The sequence below is a fragment of the Octopus sinensis genome, linkage group LG3 (genome assembly GCF_006345805.1).
Source record: "Octopus sinensis linkage group LG3, ASM634580v1, whole genome shotgun sequence".
In the NCBI taxonomy this organism is placed as follows: domain Eukaryota; kingdom Metazoa; phylum Mollusca; class Cephalopoda; order Octopoda; family Octopodidae; genus Octopus; species Octopus sinensis.
This window is the reverse complement of record NC_042999.1, coordinates 131,521,626-131,544,662: the sequence shown is the minus strand read 5'-3', so window position 1 is coordinate 131,544,662 and position 23,037 is coordinate 131,521,626. Positions and strand designations below refer to the sequence as shown.

At 34.4% G+C, this 23,037-nt stretch overlaps 1 protein-coding gene across 5 annotated transcripts in view; it reads left to right on the top strand.

Moving 5' to 3' along the window:
• Window positions 1-23,037, top strand: part of LOC115209239 (rho GTPase-activating protein 44) — a 211,557-nt gene continuing 188,520 nt past the window's right edge. Inside the window, exon 1 of one of the 5 annotated variants that reach the window (XM_029777520.2) lies at window positions 1-605. In XM_029777520.2, coding sequence (XP_029633380.1) covers window positions 526-605 — 80 coding nt within the window. In that variant the 5' untranslated portion in view covers window positions 1-525. The remainder of the gene's footprint in view (window positions 606-23,037) is intronic. The other 4 variants (XM_029777521.2, XM_029777519.2, XM_029777522.2 and 1 more) reach the window with 4 other exon arrangements.

Below are 23,037 nucleotides of genomic sequence, written 5' to 3'. Positions count from 1 at the left end.
TTTCATAACAGAAACGTACTGTTCGAAGGAGGGTACAGCGGTTTGAATCGATCGTAGTATGTATAAATAGTGTATTTTATTTTCACTTTTGGTCTTCCATAGATTTCTCTGAAAGTGAGAAAGGAAGTGAGATCTCTGCCGCTCGACTAATATTAGTAGTTGTAGTAGTCGTCCGCAGTAACAGTTTTAGAACACTGTGTGATAATAACTCTAACACCAGACATATCTAAGTAGCTTACTCACCACCGTTGCTACATCGTTCCTGACAACATTAATATATCACATGATGCTATATCCGACCGTCCAATGAGATATCCCATAGATATCATATCAGTATAATCATAACTGATATCATCAATAATCGGTGTCGGTGATCATTTTTTGACAAACATGGTAGGAAGAGGCAGAACACCAGCAGTCCGTAGTTATTAAGTCTTTACTGCTGCACCTTGACCTTCCTCTTCCTGCTCTCTCTACTCATACAATATTATGTTTCTCTAAATCAGCCGACATCCCAACAGACAGATGCAGAAAATGTGGAAAAAGGAAAACCTAAGGAAAAATCTTTTACGTGTCAAACAGATAGCAGATCAGAACCTCGGACGGTAAGATTTCGATCTATCCAACAGTATATGTATATATATATATATATATATGTATCTTGACTATTTCTGTCTTTCTATCGAACTGTCTAGTCAACGATCAGTATATCAATTATCAGTCTCTCTGGCCAGTTCCTCATCTCTCTCTCTATCCATCTATTTATCTGTCTCTCTATCCACCCATCGATCCATCCTTGTCTGTCGAGCTAGTTGTCTATCTGTCTATCTATCTATCTATCTATCTATCTATCTATCTATCTATCTATCTATCTGTCTATCTCTATCTATCTATCTATCTATCTATCTATCTATCTATCTATCTGTCTGTCTTTATTATTATTTTATTATTATTATTTTTTTTGACATTTCCGCCCCTTTGTGTCAATATCTTTCATTATAATTTAATAATTTAAACATAGAATGAGTTAACTGTTCCTCTTTAATATCCGAAACAGTTTCACTCTTTGCAACATGCTTTCGCCCAACTTCTCTCCTATTACATAGAGCCGATTATTTACTTGATCACTTTCACGAAAGTGACGAATTGAGACAGCTGTTACCATTTGATACTCTAGAAAGTCGTATAATACTTCCTATACGCCGTAATAAGTGCTACGCTTCTTATTTCTTGTTCATTCTAAATGTTGAAATATCAGCATATATCTAATCACACACACAAAGAAAAGAAAGAAAAACTGTTTGACGTTCCAACTCAATGTCTGTAAAATTCCCGAAAATAATTTTCATATACACCGAAGAAAGAAATAGAGATAGAGCATATACTTGATTGTATGTGCGTAATCTATCTATCTATATATCTGTCTATCTATATATGTGTATCTATCTATCTATATATCTGTCTATCTATATATGTGTATCTATCTATCTGTCTGTCTGTCTATATCTTTCTATCTATCTATCTATATATGTCTATCTATCTATCTATATATGTCTATCTATCTATCTATGTCTATCTATCTATCTATCTATCTATCTATCTATCTATCTATCTCTCTCTCTCTCTCTCTCTCTCTCTCACTCTCTCTCTCTCTCTCTCTCTCTCTCTCTCTCTATATATATATATATATATATATATAGATGTATGTATATATAATGGGATAGAAATGAAACTGAAGAATGTGTATGTCAGTATGAAAGTAATATTTTCCTGCTCATTTTCGTACATATTTCACAGAGCTTCACATCTATAATGAAATTCTCTTGTAGGCGATTAAATATTTTCGTGTCTCTAATGTGGTCCTTGAGACATATCGAACCATCGTCTCGTGCATCTCTTCCCTTATTTGCAACGCCTACTTTTACTAATGACACACATTAATATTTGGCCTAGCATTTACAACCTAACTACGCACACGCACAAATGCACTCTATGGATGTGTGTGTGTATATATATACACACACACACACACATATATATACACATATGTACATATATAGTGTGTGTGTTTATGTGTGAGTTGTGTATGCATATATGTGTGTGTGGGTGTATGCGTGTGTATATATAAATATGTGTGCAATAGACAGAGGGTAACTTCATGAAACGTCCTAGATCTTTTTATTAATTTCTATTTGGGAGAGTTTAAGGACAACACATCGCCCTTCTTCACAACAGTTTTTCTTAAAATAAAATAAATAAATAAATTTAAAAATTCTCTATTTGTGAAGTAGACAGAATTGTGCCTCCATTGAAAATAATGAAATGTTCTTAGAAGTTTGATAGTTTAACTCACGTCTGAAGCCATTCACTATAACACCCACCACCACTCCAAAAAAAAAAAGAAAAAGAAACCCAGCCTCTTTCACAAGTTTCACAGATTTAATTGCAGCCACCAACCCTCTTTCTTCCCTTCACTCTCCCTCTCTCATGTCAATATAATGTAAATGTTTAGTGAAAGTTGTACTTACTAGTGTACAGCTGACTAAACCTCCTACCGCAAGCCAGCATTGCCATGTTTGAAGGCAATTCACTTTGGATTTACACACAGCGTGTTGTTGCACACATCCCTGTTCTAAAGCAATCGACAACATTTCTATTATTTCTCATTACTTTTTTCCTTTTCAACTTTACTAACTTCTCGTTATGTTGTGCTGATATACACCTGAATTTTGTACTTCTAGGAAGTATAAGTTAACCACACAAGCCACTCCTTTTTATTGCTATAATAAAATAGTCACTCGAAAATGAAAATTATTTGCAAAAGAATATTTTTTTTCTGCTGGCACTCATAACAAATGTTTGGGTTTTTTCTTTAAAAGCTGTAAACTGTCTGACCACATTTCCCATCAACACCTAATTATTTCAATTCGTCATCATTCAACTGTTGAACTTCAAACTGAAACTGCTCCAATTTCACTTAGATGATCTCACTATACCGTTATTTTAGTCAATCCTAGCTCTGATTACTTCTGAATATCTCCTTGCAATATTTGAAACGAATATTGCTTTGTGAATGTTAATCCTGTAAACCACATTTATTGTTATTTTCAAAAGGAAGGATAGCCAACTTTTAAAAGAGAATTTAATTCATCCAAGATCGAGAACTTTACGTGTTTGTAACAAAAACCCAATTTTTGTAAAAAAAAACAACAAAAAACAAACAAACAAAAAAAAATTGCCCACATTTTAATATAGACAAAGAGTAATTTATGCTGCTAGGAAGAAATAATAAAGTTTAGAATAAACAATGTTTCTTTTAAGTTTAACATGAGTTAAGTAAGTAGACAAACATCGTTTTTCGTTGAATACCATATTCTGTAGATTTCATTCTTGTTGCGTAGAAACACACGAACATAAATAACATGGATGCAATATTGAAATGGAATATTACCGGTACGAAATATATTCAGAAGAATGTCAAAGAGAAAAACCCCAATTTCCCTCCCCCTGCCACTTCTGCTTTCAGATGGGAGAAGGGAAGCATTTAGATTTCAGTACTCAAAAACTTACCCTAGTTTGTTAGGATAACAATTTTATTATACCAGAAATAGGAAGTGAAGAACCGGACGTTTTATCTGGTTCTTTATTTTTGTATTAATTAAAATGCAGGTTCGGTTGTATTGGTCTGTAAGACTTACCATCTTGTTTGTTGTTTAGAATTGATTTACTTATGGTGGGTGTTTTATCCCCGTTTGTTTTGTAAAGGGCAGTTAATATTTGTGTACACCATTTTCATCTTGTTCTCTTATGTTGACCTGCTGCAGTCATATTTATTTAATAATTCCTCTCGTTTCCAGTCTTTTTTCTCCATCTAAAAAAAAAATATATATACTTGTTTCATTTTCAGTTTTCTTTCAACTGCCACTACCAGCACCACTATACTACTACTACCACTACCACTACTACTTTAATGATTTCCACAAATTGCCTGACTGACATTTGTTTGTGACATTCACGCCATCCATTGCTATCTTATAGTTCTGTATTGTAAAGTTTGGTCATATTCTCTTCTAGTGGTTGTTGTTGTTGGTAGTGGTCAATCTTATTTTGTGTTCAATGTCACTCAGGTCTGAAGAACACTACAGAAGTGCTAAGATAAAAAAAAAATGGAAATAGGCCAAAATATTTCATGTCTTTGATTCTTGTGTGCTTAATATATCACTGTATTGGGTTCAGTTTACTAAGAAAGAGAATTTTATAAATTGGCAAAAATTTCAATAACCCTTTTAATAGAAACTTCTTATTGATTTACTTAATAGTTGACTGCTGCATATTCAATTACATTGAAACAAGTCAACAAAGGACCCTCTGTTAAAAATAGCATCAAAATCTACCTCAAATCACACAGGTTTGTTTGATCAAGGTTGACCTGACCTTAGGCTAAACAACAAATACAGCTGTAATGATATCTCCCATTTATTTTGCTTATCAAGCTATAGGTGACTCTTCAGTTGTATGGCTGGTTGTCTATCAGATGTGCATCGAAAGGGTGTCAAATATATTGCTAATGAGCCACATCCGGCCAATGGCAATGTTTAGTCCAGCCCCTAGCTGGATTTATTGTTATTTAAAAAAAATTTTTAAAGTATTCTCTGACGTGTATATCACTAGCTCTATCCAGAGCCAGAGCCCCAATAGAACTGTGATTAACACTGATTCTGACCTGTTAAATCAGGGTACCTTAGGGAATCTTTTTCTGTTTCAACCAGTTAAAAAAGAAGCTTTTGAATCCATATACTAAAATAGTCACGGCCAAACTGCAACCCATAGGACTTTGTAAACACTATGTATTTTGAGAAGTAATGTTTGTCGCCATTTCAACATATGAAACAATGTTACTACCATTTTTAATCCCAATAGGATGCCTCCTCCAGCTGGTTATCGATGCAATCTGTACCTGATATATATTGCAAGCAGGGAAGCAAATCCTTACCACCTTGTCAGGACCAGCAGACCGTCTGGTTTTGAGCTATTTTTGTTCATCCTCAGTGCTGGACACCTGTCTGCTAGAGATAGCAGTAGTTCACTCCAGCTTGCCGTATATAGAAAAATAAATGACAATCTGTCACTGATCTTACAACAAGCAAAGTAACTAGATAGAACATTTCTATAAGAGATGAAAGCTTTCATCTATTATAGAGATTTTCTAATTAGCTACTTTGCTATGTATTTTATTATTTAAAAGAAGAGAATTTATGCATGAGGAGTTTATAGTTAACTCTTTGGTTAGCTAGTTCAACAAAACTGTCCACAAGCTCTATCCATTGCTCTCTATAAATGCCATCATATGAAAACAATTTGGTTTTGGCACAGTATATTTCTCTTGTTTGGGATTTTACTATTTTGAATTCAGTTTACATGCATTGAGTAATCTACCAGGTATGAGAAGGTACTGGAATTGACTGAATCGGTTGTGCTACCAAAATTGAAATTTCAAGCAGGAATAATATAATCTGAGTAGTCTTTCACACTAACTCTTGATAAAACATGGTGAGCTCGCAGAATTGTTATAGTGTTGGGCAAAATGCTTAGTGGAATTTTTTTTGACTTTACATTCTGACTTTGAATGCTGCTAGGGTCAACTTTGCCTTTAACAGTGGTATCCCAGCATGGCTGCAGCTTTCGAGCTGGAACTAGTTAAAGAGTTATTATTTTATCCTTCTTATATGATATGTAGACATCTATGTGAGATGTATTACTTCTATCATTCCACCCTTTATTGCACTTTCTCTCTTCACTATCATTCATGCTTTTCACTCTGTACAGAAGCTGATAAGCAAGCAAAGATGTGTTGTTGTGAGGACCCTCTATTCTTGTCAGGGACATGATACCTCTCTACTACTGATGCTTTGAAAGAAGTACCCAGCATACTCTGTAAAATGGGTGGTATGAGGAAGGGCATCAAGCTGTAGAAACCTAGCCAAAAATGAAATGTGAGATTAGGTCCTTGCCCATCTTAGTGTGCTGTACCCTTGAATACGTACTGACTCCAATTGCAACAAGTTATCCCACCCATACCGGAATGAAAAATGAATGTAAAATTATATAATCTTTTACTGGTTTTGGTCATTGAACTGCAGCCTTCCTGAGGTACTTATTCTCTCTTTTATTCACCTGTACTTTTAGAGTATGCATTGATACCTTATCACCACATTTATCTCCTTTTCCAGCTACTGCCATCCTTACTTATATAATGTGTGGTAGCCATGTAACTCCTCTACAGCAATACACCTGTCCCTGTCCCATCATACATTAGCCTACCAACATCTGGTATAAAGCTCCTTCACCTGCTATTTATTCCATCACTGATTCAAAGAGACTTGTTTTGAGAGTTCCTTGATGACTTCACTAGCATCAGTGCCATGAAAAAAATCACCCAGTACACTCTGTAAAGTGGTTGGCATTAAGAAGGACATCCAGCTGTACAAACCATGTGAAAACAGATATTGGAGCCCAACACAGTCCTCTGGCTCATTGGAACTATTCAATTCATGCCAACATGTAACTTAGATGTTAAATGATGATGAGACGGGTGTGTGTGTGTATTTCAGAGCAGAACACTTTTTTTTTTCTATACTGCTTGAATTTGCTTAGTTGTAAAGAATAAGTAATCTTAGAAGGTTATTTGCAGTAGACCAACATGCTAACCATAGGAGATTTACCATGTTTGTTTGTTTGCCAAGAACCTAAAATACAACTAGCCCTTAAAAATTTCTTAGTGCTTAGAAGACATTTTCATTTTATGTTAGAAACGCACATACATGAGGCTATATATAGTTCAAGTACTACTGTAAAATGAAAGTACATTGGACTGAGCATATCATTGGTTAATAGAATAGTTTGATTGATCAATCTTATCAGATTTCATACACTTAAGTTTATATTTCTTTTCTTTAATCAAATATAATATGTAATAAACAAGCTGAAAGATAAGTACATCAAATAAACAAACTGATAATACTGATCAGACAAAGTATTCAATATAGAACTCATTTGGTCTTGTTCATGTGACAGTATTTTCTTCTATTGATTTCAACTGATAGTTTCTTTTTTTCCTTTTTGAGGTGGAAATAATTGTTGTTTAATGTAAAAGTTTGAATCCAGTTATAGTTTTTAGTTTATAAAAGAATTTTATTTCTTCCCATCTTCTGCATTAATCTTTAATGCAAAACATAGAGTGGAACTTCAAATCTAATTAAAGCACTCAATGTAGCTGTTTAGCATAAACACATAGTTTCCCTCTGAAACAATTTTGGGCCTGAAGTTGGGTCTCATTCAGCAGTTACAGTACAGGTAAAGAACACAGCCTACAACACCTGGAGGAAGTCACCCACCACCACAACACTTGTCAGACTCCAACTGGAAAGGCAAAAGTTGCCTTTGTGCTCTATACAGTCTGCAAGTTTTATCTCTGCTCAAGTTGTAACAGAGCTTTTTGGTCTATCAACTTTACAGAATCCTTCTATCCATCACTAGGATTTGTAAGCTGCACCACTTCTGTTGTTTAGTTCATTTCTTAATTCATTACTACAGGCACCTACCAAAACTCCTAAACTCTTTAATTCTCAATGTCATTTGTCTCATCACTGTTTATATGCAGTTGCCACCTTCATAAAAATCTAATGTCTCCAACTTAACAAGACCATCAGTCTCAAGTGTCCTTTCTGTCACCCACAAATAATGCGCTTTTAAGCTAGTTCCTGTTCTCAGCAAGCACTTCAGTTTTTCTCTCTCTACTAGGATCTATCATGATCTTCATAAGCAAAATCTAGTGTTTTTCATCCACAAGAAAGACAACCTTGCCAAGTACATTCTAATCATCCCCACTTCTAACATCTCAGCGTTGGAAATAGAAGTAACACCTCCAACATTATTTTCTTTCCCACCTCAGTGATCTTTAGTATGGCTTCTATGGAGTGAGTTTTATAGGAAACTTGCTCTCCTGTCACTCACCAATGTTCCTTTGATATTGAGAAATTCCATTAAAGCATTGTTCTTGCACATGTCATCAGAAAATCCTTTGACTTTGGCATGGAAACTGAGCATAATTTTCTAATTATGTTTCTTCCTTCTCTCTTTGCATTGGAAGTTTTCTGTTGATTACACCATTGCAGCATGTGCTCATGCAACTTTCTTTGGTCCACATTCTGCCTGCAAAGTCTAATGTACTCCTAAGCAGATCAGGCCGCTTCACTCTTCCTTAGCTTTCTGTATACAGGTGTCATCCATGCACAGTCTAAACATCTCATACCAACAAATATTGCCTCAATGAACAAAGTATTTGAGAACATCCTACACTGGGGACATAGCACCTCAGTTCCTTTCAATGATACAAAATCACAATCATGGGAATAGTGATGTATGTCGCTTTGTTTCATTTTGAATAACACACATACAACTAAAGCTGTTAAAAACTGGTGCAAATTCTGGGTTTCACCTTCACTCATATATATATATATATCTATAAAACATAGACTTCATCACAAGCATTAGCCCTCTTCTTCAGGGCCAGACAGTTCTTCATTCAGGATGTGTTGCTGCTACTCATAGAATCTATCTAGACTTTATCAAAAGGAATGTTGTTTGTTTGGCAAAGATTCATTTAACAACATGTTACAAACACTGAACCACATGCTTCCAGTTTCCCTTAACAATGTCTTTAAAATATAGTTACACATACCAAAGAACAAACTACAGACACTGTGCCACCTAGTACCTCATGATCTTTCATGACAATTGTGTGTGTGTGTATGTGTGTGATGATGATGATGATAATATTTAATGTACCCAAAATTGCATGTTATTGACTAGGCCTTGTCTTCTGTGCCAAAAACTACTGCAGTTTTGAACAGCTGCTGAACTCATACCAGACAGAAGTTCAATTCCTACTAGACTACTATTCACATATGTGGGATAGTGCCTTGTCTATCCTCTGACTTATCTATCACTACTACAATAGTTCCTGCTCCTTTGAATTAGCAAGCTATGTATTTCTTCCATCATGTTGCCATTCCTACTATAACCCAGCACTAAACATCATCATCATCATTGTTGTCGTTGTCGATATCATCATCATCATTTAACATCCGTTTTTGATATTGGCATGGGTTGGACTTTTTCCAAAATCTTCATCCTTGGAACTGCAACCATCCAGAACTCAGTCCCACCTCTTTCTCTACAAGTGTCAACTTTTAGAAGTTCAACATCAACTTCATCAATTTAACAAAGAGCATGGGCATTGTCTCTCCTCACTAGAATAAGATAAAATAAAAAAATAGTTTTCTCTCAGGGTTTTTATCCCTCATTGTTTAAGATAAAGACTGAATGAACATGTATCTAGATATATACTTCTTTGTGATTATTCAGAAAGATACCATCTTTGCAGCTTAGAAATAAATGACTTTCATATTCACTTGAAATTATTGCAATGAAATTAGTGTAAAGGCTTATTTATCCATAACTCCCCACAAACTACGAGTATTATCCTTTCTCAGACAACTTTATTAAAAAATAATTATCATTTATATATTTCATATTTTGAAATAATAACTCTTCTTACTATAAAGTACAAATGAAATAGGAAAGATAAGTTTAATTTAAAAGATACTTTTTTGTTTTTTAATATATAGGTCTGAATAAAACATTCTGAATTATTTTCCTCTATTAAACGTCACATGTGAATATAAGATCTTAACAGTACACGTGATCATATATGCTTCCTATTTGATTTAATTGTATTAACTTAATTACTCATTGTTAATCCTTATATTGGTTGCCAAGAGCTTAGTAAGTTAAGTACTATTGGCTTGTGTATTTAGAAACTTTGTTATAGTCTCATCTGTAAACAAGATTTACCTGAGTGAAGTTTTTTTCTTATTGCCTCTATTTTAGGCAACTAGCTAAACAAGAAAGCAATTTCATTATTTTTCACTGTACTAGCTGAGTGTTCCATTGTACCATACTAATTACTGTCATTATTCACCCCCAAAATATATCATAGTCTTAGTAATTCACTGCCTGCTCAGATTAGGTGATTTTATCAAATTGCAGTATAGTAAGTTGCAATTTAATTTTAGCATAACATTTATCATATTTTCTCTGTCTGTACCGTTTTCTTGATGAGTTTCTTTACAATTGCTAATAATAATTTTTCATTTCATTACACATTATCAGATGTAAACACCCATCTAAGTTATTTCATTTTTATTACATAGAAACATGTTGTTAGTAACATTTCCAGTTGGACAATTCAAAGATTTCCCTAACCATTAATGATAGGCTTGACAACAACTTCTCATACACCTAGCTTTTAATAACTCTATTGTCCTACATTTCTTCTTTATCTTTTTATCATGCAGGGCAAATTAATGAGATAAAAAGTCAAAACTACTGCACTGAGCATCATTACATAATCTACCAGTTTAGCTAAAAGTTATCCAAATATTTCTGACTATTTCTTGTTAACTTTCCTAATGAATTATTTTGTTAGTTGGAGCAGCAACTGAACATCTAGCAGTTCCCTTTCATTTGCTTCACTTGTGTGCTGCTTGATTTTATATTTTCTTTGTGATACTATTTTTTCTCTCCACAGCAGTCATTAGTGGTCATTCACTCTGTCATCATTCATGCTTAGTAACCAAGTGCTGTATGAATAATTGTAATGACATAAGTATTCATAATTAGTATGGATAATTACAAAGAATTAAAGTTGGATATACATTATAGTTGTAATCTTAATGTTCAAAACTGAAAATATAGATTTTTAATGATTAACCTTTTAAAAAGTAATGGTGAGGTTTACTTGAGAATTCTTCATTTCAAAAGCATAATGTCTAGATGAAATGTGTGCCTAGTGGATGTCACATGAGTCTAATGGGTACATTTAATTTATCTTATATCTTTTGTTTCAGTCATTAGACTGTGGCCATGCTGGGGCATCACTTTGAAGAATTTTTAGTTGAATTTATTGAACCCAGTGTTTTTATTTTTAAAGCCCAGTACTTATTCTATAGGTCTCATTTGCTGAACTGCTAGGTTGCGGGCACGTAAACACACCAGCACTGGTTATCAAGTGATGGTGGTGGAGGACAAGCACACACACACACGATGGGCTTCTTTCAGTTTCTACCTATCAAGCCCCACTCACAAGGCTTTACACATTCTTGACATTAGCCTGAGACTATAATATAAGACACTTGCCCAAGGCACTACACGGTGGGAGTGAACCTCAAGCCATGTGGCTGAGAAGCAAGTTTCGTATCACACAGCTACACCTGTGCCTATAATTAGATTATTTTCTTGAATTATTTCACATGTCAACTTAGGCTATGGGCATTAAATGTGAAAATGTTAGCTTCAAAGTTGTACATTCTGACAGTAACATTTTCTGGTTTTTCTACTAGCAGTAAAATAGCTGTAGAGATTGTTTCTTTTTCCTTCTTGTTCAGAAAACTTGATTACCATTTGTTGAACTGACTACTTCAAATCTAAGTCATGTTTTGCAACGCAAAAATACTTTCACTATCATATATCAACTATTTCAAATGCCTTTCTTTTTCAGTTCTCTCTCACCTTTCCTACAACATGTGCTATTCTATTTTGCAGATGTTGAGAATTGCTTCAAAGAGTTTAAATACATGTTTTGTTTGCACTACATATTTTTTTCCATAGACAGCAGACATGCTTTCATCACTGAAGTTGGAGTCAACTACTTAAAGTGTGTCCCATAGTTAGATGTGTTTATTTTTCTAATTATGTTTCTCTTTGTTCTCACATGGATCTTCTGTGGTACAATGTTTGATTAGAAATATGTCGTTAATGATATTTAAGTATAAATCCTGACAAGTAATTAAGAAACTATTAGTTTAGACATTTCCTTTCAAAGGATTCCCTTTTTTTATTGTAATAATGCATTTTGGATTTTTTTCACTATTGGTTTTTCAAGCTGCTTGTCTGTTAGAGATCACTTTACACATTCTTGACATTAATATCATATGTTGTATAATTAAAGTGTAAATTAAATCTGGTCTTGTACCAAAAATTGAAAACAATATCATATGTTAAATGGACAGTAAATGATATTCTTTTAATTATCATTCACTTCTTATATGCTAGTTTTTTTCAAAACTTTTGTTTGCTCTATGTGTTTAGTTAGACAACCCAGCTTTATCTTTCATGCTATTTATCATTATATATATATTGATATATAGGTGTGGGCCTGGTTGTGTGGTAACAAGTTTGCTTCCCAACCACATGGTGCCGGGTTCAGTTCCACTGTGTGGCACCTTGGGCAAGTGTTACTATAGCCGCAGGCCGACCAAAGCCTTGTGAGTGGATTTAGTAGATAGAAACTGAAAGAAGCCCATCATGTGTGTGTGTGTTTATCCACCACCACCGCTTCACAACCAATGTTGGTGTGTTTATGTCCCCATAACTTAGTGGTTTGGCAAAAGAGATTGATAGAATAAGTACCAGGCTTTAAAAAAATATAAGTACTGGGGTTGATTCATTTGACTAAAATTTCTTCAATGGCCACAGTTAAATGACTGAAGCAAGTAAAAGAATATTATATATATATATATATATATATAATATATCTGTAATATAATATGTGACAATTATTCGGTTGCCAAAATAAAACTCCAAGTTTTGGATGTTGGGGTGGAAACCTGCTCCGGCATCTCTTCAGTTATTGAGGCAATCAAAATATGCTGTGAAAATGACCATTAAACAAGAAATTAGCTGCGTAAAAGTCAATACAAATAGTACTCCATCCAATGAGAGTTCAATATTACTAAACGTTTCAACTACATGAACTTATCACGCTACTAATAGTTTCCTGTACATGCGTATGTTCATCAGGCACCAATTGCACTATACTCCCAAAACTTTAGTTTAAATAGAGGAACAGTTTAGAATCAGCAAATGATAAAGCATGTCTAATGGAAGATACCACCTTGATGAGTAAAATTTAATTTTAATTTTTATTTTATTTTATTTTACTCAAGGTGGTATCTTTCATTAGACATGCTTTATCTTTGTGGTGGTTCTAAACTGTTCCTCTATTTAAACTAAAGTTTTGGGAGTATAGTGTGATTGGTGCCTGATGAACGTATGCATGTACGGGAAACTACTGGTAGTACATGTAGTTGAAACATTTAGTTTTATATATATATATATCATCATCATCATCGTTTAACGTCCGTTTTCCGTGCTAGCACGGGTTGGATGGTTCGACCGGGGTCTGGGAAGCCAGGGGCTGCAACAGGCTCCAGTCTGATCTGGCAGAGTTTCTACAGCTGGATGCCCTTCCTAACGCCAACCACTCCGCGAGTGTAGTGGGTGCTTTTCATGTGCCACCTGCACAGGTGCCAGGGAGGTCCGGCATCGGCCACGATCGGTTGGAGCTTTTTACGTGCCACCGGCACAGAAGCCAGTTGGGGCGGCGCTGGCATCGGCCACGTTCGGATGGTGCTTTTTATGTGCCACCAGCACAGGAGCCAGTCGGGGCGGCGCTGGCATCGGCCACGTTCGGATGGTGCTTTTTATGTACCACGGAGTAGTTCCTGAATTTAGCTTTGTATTATTAGTGTGTGCTACTACAGATTTGCACTTATTCAACTACTGTATGTTATATCCCGCATTCATGAATCTGGTGTTTAGTCCCAAATAAGCCCCAGGTTAAACAAAAATCTTTGTATAAATTTAAAATTGGAATCAAGAAATTTTACGAGTAACTCTATTATAAATAACACTTCAAGAAAATATTTAATTCTTTAAAAACAGAAAAAAAAAACAACAAAACTATATTTTCTAATAATGTGTATTCTCATTCTAGATTTTATCAGATCAGCAAATTGTAGTGCATTATTTTTACCTATGTTGGTTATATTTTTATTGCAGTTAATTTAATCTCATACAATTTGATTTTCAATATCTCCCATTAGATTCTTTTTATCTTTGTTTAGACTTATCATTGGGATTAATTTCTTTTTGTTCATATATTCCATCAAGTAGTATTGCTACAATTGAATGCGATAATGCTTATAGCCATATGATAAGGTCACATTCATTTCCCACTGTAAACATTAATTGCATGCATTTTTTTTTTTTATAGAATGCTTATACTTATGTCATTAATTAATTAGTTTTACTAATTAATCACTTTCTGTGTTGCATTTAAAGCAATTACAAATTCATAATAAATAGTAGTTCATTTTGGTAATAAAGTACAAGGCTAATTTTCAAATTATCTGTAATGTATTCCTAATACTTATTTCTATTGCTCTTAAGGATTTGAAATCCACGTAACCCAAGCGAATTTGAACTCAGAATGAATTCGAACAACTTTTGACATAGTTGCATTACAAGGTTTAGATATCTTTTTTGGGACATAAACTAGAAAGTTAACTGAATCAATGATTGCATTTGACTGATACTGGAAGGACAAACAATAAAATTTACTCTGATGGGATTTGAATTTAAGATCTGAGTGGAACAAACCATCATTCTGTTGTCTTATGGCAATTCCACTGCCATAAGTTTGCAATGGATATTGCTTTTGTGTTGAAATAGCAAAGTTTGTTCATGCATATCATTAATAGCTAGTAGAATATTAAATTTATGAAATTTTAAGTATAAAATCTGATATTGGAGAACACAAATATACAGCAGTTGGTGTTATTTTAGTGTGCAATCTACCCAGCCATTTACACTTCTCCTGGTGGTCTCTCTGCACATTTTGACTTTAGTGTGCAGTCTACCTCCACTACTAGAGGACAATAAAAGAAGTTGAATAATATTGAATAAGGATTTATTATTAATGGCATACTTAAGTCAGCAAGCTTGGCAGAATCATTATCATTCTGGATGAAATGCTTCGTGGTATTTATTTCTTCTGGCTTTTTTTCATCATCATCATCATTGTTTAGCGTCCGCTTTCCATGCTAGCATGGGTTGGACGGTTCAACTGGGGTCTGGGAAGCCAGAAGGCTGCACCAGGCCCAGTCTGATCTGGCAATGTTTCTACGGCTGGATGCCCTTCCTAACGCCAACCACTCCATGAGTGTAGTGGGTGCTTTTTACGTGCCACCGGCACAGGTGCCAGATGAGGCCGGTAAACAGCCATGATCGGATGGTGCTTTTTACGTGCCACTGGCATGGGGGCCAGGCGAGGCTGGCAATGGCCACGATCGGATGGTGCTTTTTATGTGCCACCGGCACGAGGCCAGTCGGGGCGGCGCTGGCAACGGCCACGTTTGGATGGTTCTCTTATGTACCACCGGCACTGGTATCACAGCTGCAATTTCCATTGATGTTGATCGATTTCGATTTTGATTTTCACTTGCCTCAACAGGTCTTCACAAGTAGAGTTTTGTGTCCCAAGAAGGAAAGGTATGCATAAGTGGACTGGCTACATCCCATGTAGAGGCCACGGGTTATGGTATCAAAGTCGATTTGCCTTCTATTCTTTCTGGGTCTATAAAATAAACACCAACTGAACATTGGGGTTGATGTAATCTCTCCAAGTTTCAGGCCTTGTGCCTATAGTAGAATGGATTATTAATGACATAAAATTAATCATATGAGTCATATTCATTAGAATTATAATCCTCAAAAAATGCAAAATAGTACATTAATAGTCATCATTATAATGGAATTCATTTGTGTTACATAACTGATACAAACAATTTACATTTAAATCCTTTAATGGTACATACTTCATGTATAATTTAGGAATGCTACAAACAAATCTGCTGCAGTTTTCTCTGTACTTTCCAACAAATATGATTAAGGTGTGACTGGAAAACACAAATGACACTTCTTATTTTCATAGAAATCCAACCATGATTGTTCAGTAGCCTGCATGTGTGCTCCAGTCACTGTATCTAAATAACATCCTTGATGGTTCACTGTCACAGCGTACATAGACTATGGATACTGCTGTAGACTGCATACTAAAGTAACGCCCAACAGGATCCATACCAAAGAGATTTCATTGAAATTGTTAACATTCTTTAGTTCTCAGCTCTTTGATAATGGAGATGATTACAAATGATCGTCTCTTTTGAATCTGTTCCCCTTCTTCAGTGATCATTGATATGGCTTTAGAGATCTTTAGAGCCTCAGAGATCTTTCCTATGTTATGTACCAGTGGTCTCATGCCCTTAAAAACATTGAAAGAAAAGATGATACTCAAAAAGGCAACAAAGCCTTTGCTTGGTGTGAGAATTTGCTGACAAAGCTGCCTGCTTCCCTTATAGGTTGAAATTATCTTTAGTAACATGGATCAATAGTTATCTGTCAGTTTGTGGCAGTCTATCTCTCTCACTGTTTTTTTTTTTTCACTGAAATAACTGCTATTCTAAAATTCAGTTGACACTATTAATATTTTTTATATATTTATTGCATTTTTTAATGAAAATTAATTTAAGACTATTCAGCTGTATTATAAATAAAAGCGCAGGTGTGGCTGTGTAGTTAAGAAGCTTGCTTCCCAATCATGTGGCCTTGGGCTACATCTCATTATGCAGTATCTTAGGTAAATGTCTTCTGCTAAGCTCTGGGTTGACCAAAGCCTTAAGAGTAGATTTGGTGGATGGAAAATGAGAGAAACCTGTCATGTGTGTGTGCGTCACTTAATATACACAATTTAAAAAAGAGCTGCTAGTAGTATCACGATGTAGAGATACAATAATTTGCAGATTTCTCCATGATTCTCCACTTCATTGTATGTGGTCTGCAGTTGGTCTTCAGATCTCATACTTGGCTAGCCAGCTTAGTGGCTTTATTTTTCAGAATGCATTGGAAAGAAGACTGATGGTTTGCATAATGGCTTTTAAAATTACCAAATTATTGTATCTCTACAGCATGAAACTATTATTAGTTCTTTTTAGAATTGTCTGTATCAAATAATATTTATCTCTCACTGGATAGAGTACTTACTTTGTTGATCCTACCTATAATAGAACAGTAAACTATATATATATATATCATCATCGTTTAACTTCTGCTTTCCATGCTAGCATGGGTTGGACAATTTGACTGAGGACTGGTGAACCAGATGGCTGCACCAGGCTCCAATCTTGATCTGGCAGAGTTTCTACAGCTGGATGCACTTCTTAACGCCAACCACTCCGAGAGTGTAGTGGGTGCTTTTATGTGCAACCGGCACAAGGGCCAGTCAGGCGGTACTGGCAACAGCCATGCTCAAATGGTGTTTTTTACGTGCCACCTGCACAGGAGCCAGTCCAGCGGCACTGGCAATGACCTCATTCGAATGGTTTTTCACATGCCACTGGCACAAGTGCCAGTAAGGCAACGCTGGTAATGATCACGCTCAAATGGTGCATTTTACATGCCACTGGCATGGAAGCCAGTTAGCTGTTCTGGCAACAATCAGGCTCGGATGGTGCTCTTAGCGCTTCACTAGCATGGATGCCAGTCACCGAATTCGATTTCAATTTCACTTGCCTTAACAGGTCTTCGCAAGCAGAGTTTAGTATCCAATGAAGGAAAGGTACGCATAAGTGGGCTGGTTACACCCCTGGCATAGGTTACGAGGTTATGGTCTCACTTGGCTTGCCGGGTCTTCTCAAGCACAGCATATTTCCAAAAGTCTCGGTCACTAGTCATATAAATAACTGTGTATGTATGCAGTGAGTATGTGTGTTTGTGTTTACGCTTGACTTGATATCACGTGATGATTATAAACAAGTATCATCATCACACAAGCAGTGTTGTTTGTTTCCGGTCTTCTATGAAAAACATATCTAGCAATGGAGAAGTATTACCTTGCTTCGAAGCAAGTGTGGGATAGCAACAGAAAGGACATTAGGCTGTAGAAACTCTGCCTCCACAAATTCTGTCTGATACATGCAAGCAAGGAAAAGTGAATGTTAATTAATGTCGATGACGACAATGAGGATGATTTTTGTCAGAATGAATTTAATGCTGAGACACTATCTTTTATTTCTATTTGAATCAATCCCATTTTATATGCAATCTGAGGAAGTACTACTGAGATTTTAATTTATATCTGTTTTATCCTTCCTGTTCTATTTATAAACAGGCTAAATTGACATTTCTGTGAGTGTGTGTTACCATTGTTTCTTTCTCTGCGTGTAGGCTTTTCTCTGTGGGATGTGTTAATGAACCAGTGTTGAAATCCTACTGAGTCACTTTTTTTTTACTTATACTGCATCACTATATGTCAGTTTGTAGTCAATAATTTACAGAGAAATATGCTTAATTACATGGATTTGTCACTGACACACTAAACTCTTTTGATACCAATCTGCCTGAAACCATCTCTGGCTCTGTAGTACAAATGCCTTGTTTTCAAAAGTTCTGAATTAAAATCTTTCACCAAAACTTAGTCTTAATTTATGTTGCTAACACTAGCTTAACAATAACAAAGTTATTTTACTAGATTCTTTGTTATATTGAATCCTTTAGTATTTAAACTGGTGATATCCAGCCCAAATATCTGACCTGTTTTGTTTTCAAACCGGCCAGATCTAGCCTTTCACACTTCACCTACAATGTCATTCTAAAATTAAAACGATCACATCATTTAAATCTCAAAGCTTTAAGATAATATGGGATTAATTCAAAACAACATGAACAAATAAGCATTGCATTTGACAGAATAATCTGAATGCTAAAAGGTTAACATTAATTGAAATAAACACAGAGTATCTTAACAGAAATATGGTAACAAGTGGTTTAAAGCTAAAATCTTCACTGATTCCTTAATGATCCAACGAAAGTTGTAGGTGCATTTATACTATCATTCAAACCTCACCTATAGCAAATATGTCATGAAACTGTGTTCGTATTTATTCAAATTTAGTAACCAAGAAACACCTTTCATAATATAATATATTATGTAAATACAGAAAAAAAAAAAATTCAGTAGCTTTAATTTTACCTCTCATTATTTAGGTCATATATTATAACCAGGTTAGGATTTACTGTGTTATTTATGCATCTAAATTAGATTGATTTAGTTATTATTTTTATTCATGTATTTTCCTTTTGATATACTTGTGGTATGTTTCATTAATTATGATCACGTAACTACTTCTGCTTCTCTTAATAAAAAAGAAAAACAAATGTTTTTACTTTTGATAGAAAATAAAAACTGTTTGCTAGTTAAACTTGCTAACATACATCATAAGCTTAGTAAGAGGTCTCAATGTACCAAACTGGTTATTAATTTATCGTTGTTTAGCCCTCAACTTAAGTCTGATCTAGTAGACCTATCATAAAAAATATTGCAACTGTGACCATCCTTTCTTTTAGAATTATGTCTAGAATTACATTGTATAATGTGTTCTTTCCTTTTTTAAGATGGTAGCATATGATTCAAGGAGAATTGACTGCTATCTCTAGCAGGTCAAACAACTGCATACGGATTCTTGTGTTTGTTTTATTGGTATGCTTGTTTGCTGTCACTTAGGTTTCTACCAAAGTGATATATCACTTCATCCTGTCGAGTTTTGTATTTCTAATTCTACCAAGAATTATGGTCAAAGTTTGGAATAAATGTGTTTGTAATCTTTCTTCAAACAAACTTTCGACTCTATCTTGACCACTTTTTCTTTTTCTTTGTCAATTAAGAATTTATGATTGGTTGCCTTCCAATATCTTAGACAAGTTGAATAATAACTGGAATAAATCTAAAAACTTCATGCAGTTTGACATGTATGCAGAATTGTTTGTAATAAGTTTGGATGACATGTAAATAGTAAGAAGCAGGTATGATGTAACTAGTAGGTTCTTAAAAGCTTTTTAATAGCAATAGAAGAAATAGCTTGGTAAGGTTTATATATTAGGCACATCTTGTCTTAATGTATGGTGTCTGGGGGTCCATATAAGATTTTGCCGTTAAAATTTATGTGCATTAAATTGGTTATACTTCTATAATACACAAAATAAATTTTTTTATACAATTCCTAATAATATTTAATTATAAAAATACAGTAGGATTTTATTTTTTTATACATTGAATGGATATGGAAGTCCAGTAGAATAAAATAGGAATCAAAGGGGTCCATAGGTAAAAAATGGTTTAGAACCACTGGCTTAGACAGATCTACAGTATGCAGTTTTTTTCTGTCTTACTTTAGCTTGTGTATAAGATCTAGTGCCCTACCAAACATCACAATTTCTTCCCAAATTTTCCCCAAGTCATTCTGCCATAGTTATAGGTACCTTCCACTCCTAGCATATATCATTTCTTCTCACTCCACTAAGTCATTTCTGCTGCATTCATTTCCACTGTCTCTAGTGTCTAGGTACTTTCTTGGCTCGGTTGTATCTTTGCCTTTCAAGTTAACATTACATATCCCACATATCATTGCTATCTCATCTCTCTATCTAATTTTTTTCAGACATTCCACATTCAATACCCATATCTCAAGACCTTGCATCACATTTTTCATATGCTTCACACAATCTTTTAACACAATGAGAAACCCGTTGTCAACTGAGGCAACAGCTTCCTATACTTTCTCCATTTCTTTCTCTAGTCCTTATACTTTCTGCCCAGCCACTAAGTGAATCAGCTCAGTAACAAGTTCTCAATGTACACCTAATGAATCGTTCATGGACTTCATTTCGCATGTACCTTTACTGCTAATTACATAGCAAGTATATTTGAAGTTTTGGCTCACTGTGAGAATGCTGGAGATAACATTCTATCTTTTGTGTATCCATTGAGTATAAAGCATTAACTTCCTACATACGCTGTTCATATATACCAAGCAAGATCACTTGTCAGATGGTATTAGAATTTTGCGTTCTTTGTTTATTACTAACTAGCAGTTTGATCTTTGTTAACCCAATATCCTAAAGTTCATGTTGACCTTTTTTATTATGTCTGAACTCAAGACTATTCTTTCAAGGTTTGGAACTTTCTGTGCAAGTTTTCGACATTTTGCGACAAGTACTAGATTTGGAATTTGAATTAGCAATTTGTTTGGTCTGATTGAATAGTTTCCCAGGAGTTTATAGTCTGATGCTTTCAGTGATATATTAAGTGGAAGAATGAAAAGGTGAAGAGGATAGAAACCAGTTTAGTCTGGCTTTAGGAATAAACTTGCTTAGTAATTGAACATTTGATACCTGAAAAAGTCATTGGTTTATTAATAAAATTATCAGAGAGCAATAAAATAAAATAAGATAGACTATGATTTTTATTTTGCTTTTCCACTTTTAAGAGCAATTATTCTTAATAAGAAAAATCTAGTGAATATCCAACTTTTTAAATAAAATAGGAAAAGAATATAGTGTTTTGGAATTGGAAATTAAAATTTTCTTTTAGATAATAATAATTTACCATTTCAGATATTTGTAACATTTTTCAGGATACCTAATTGCTTAACCATTATGATATTTGTTTTGCTGACTCATTGCATTATTTCTTACATATTTTAAACTTTTAGTGTTTAAGCACACCCAAATATTTTCTTAGATTTTGAATATTTGGCTAAGGAAAGAAAGTAAATAGATTGTAATTAAAAATATACTGATAGACATCTTGTTGGCATTCTGCTGTTTTTAAAAATGTACACTTTGTATTTAAGGAAAATAATTTTGACGAGTTTAGGGCAATTTCTTCCTTTCTGCAATGATAATAATAATAACAATAATAATAATTATAATAATAATAATAATAATAATAATAAACTGTCAGAATCAGCATGCTGGCAAAATGTTTAGCGGCATCTTGTCTGTCCTTATGAGCTGAGTTCATATTCTGCTGTGGTTGACTTTGCCTTTCATCCTTTCAGGGTTGGTAAATTAAACACCAGTGAAACACTGGGATCAATGTAGTCGACTAGTCCCCTCCCCTAAAATTTCAAGCCTTGTGCCTTTATAGAAAGGATTATTATTATATGATTTTATATGGAAGTGTACTAAATTGTACTTTTTTAGTGGTACTACTTTATTGAAATTAGATCTTGAGAGGCAATGATTTAGAGATTTGCGATACAATGTGCAGCTTTCATACTTTCAGGCTACTGGATATGTAAGAAAAGTAAAAGTTATTTTAAGTTTAGAAATTTGAGTTATATTACTATAACAGACCATTCTATATTTTATACTTCAATTCACTTTATGGTTTGAAATGTTAACCCAATCTTCTTGTATTTTTATTTATTCTACATCATTAAATTTCAGTTGGTATAATATTTACAAATTAGTACAATTGTCTCCAGGTGCCCTCTGTCTTATCTCATCTCTATAATAACCAACATATTATGCAGAAGTCAGAGATGAGATTTTCACTTATCACTACACTCACTGCTTATTAACATTTATTAACCAGCTATCATTTCCTGACATACTACTGTAATAAATATAAATGGCTGTCAGAATATGTGTGTATTGAAACCTAAAACCTGCATATACTCACTCAGAAGTGTAAGGTAAAGCCCCAACAATAGGGTTCAACTGATCAAAATCTGGTGTTAAGATTGTTATTTTCTTTCTCTTTTTTGTTCCTTATAATCTTTTCATTGGGGATGGTGAAAAATGGAAATGTTATCTATAAGACTTTTGAAAGACATGTATCAGTAAGTCAAAACATTGATGTTTTCATTAATCGGTTCCTTTGGAACAACAGTCCTCACTCTTTTTTATGCCACAGGCCAGTATCATGCTAGACAATTTATGTAGACAATTTTTCCTTGAACTGGGGGATCATGTGCGTAACAAAACACAATAAAGAATACATACATACATATATATATATATAATGCAAAAAAAAAACAAAAACACCCTGCTGACTGTGATAGTGAAATAGAGATAAAATTTTAAGATTTATTCTCTCTGTGTAGCCTGGTACCAAATGATGCATGGCCCATTACCTGTCTGTGGCCCAGTGGTTGAAAACTCCTGCTTTAGAATATTTACCTTATTAAATTTCAGGAATATTAAAGGCACAAAGCTAACGAATTTGACTGTTGG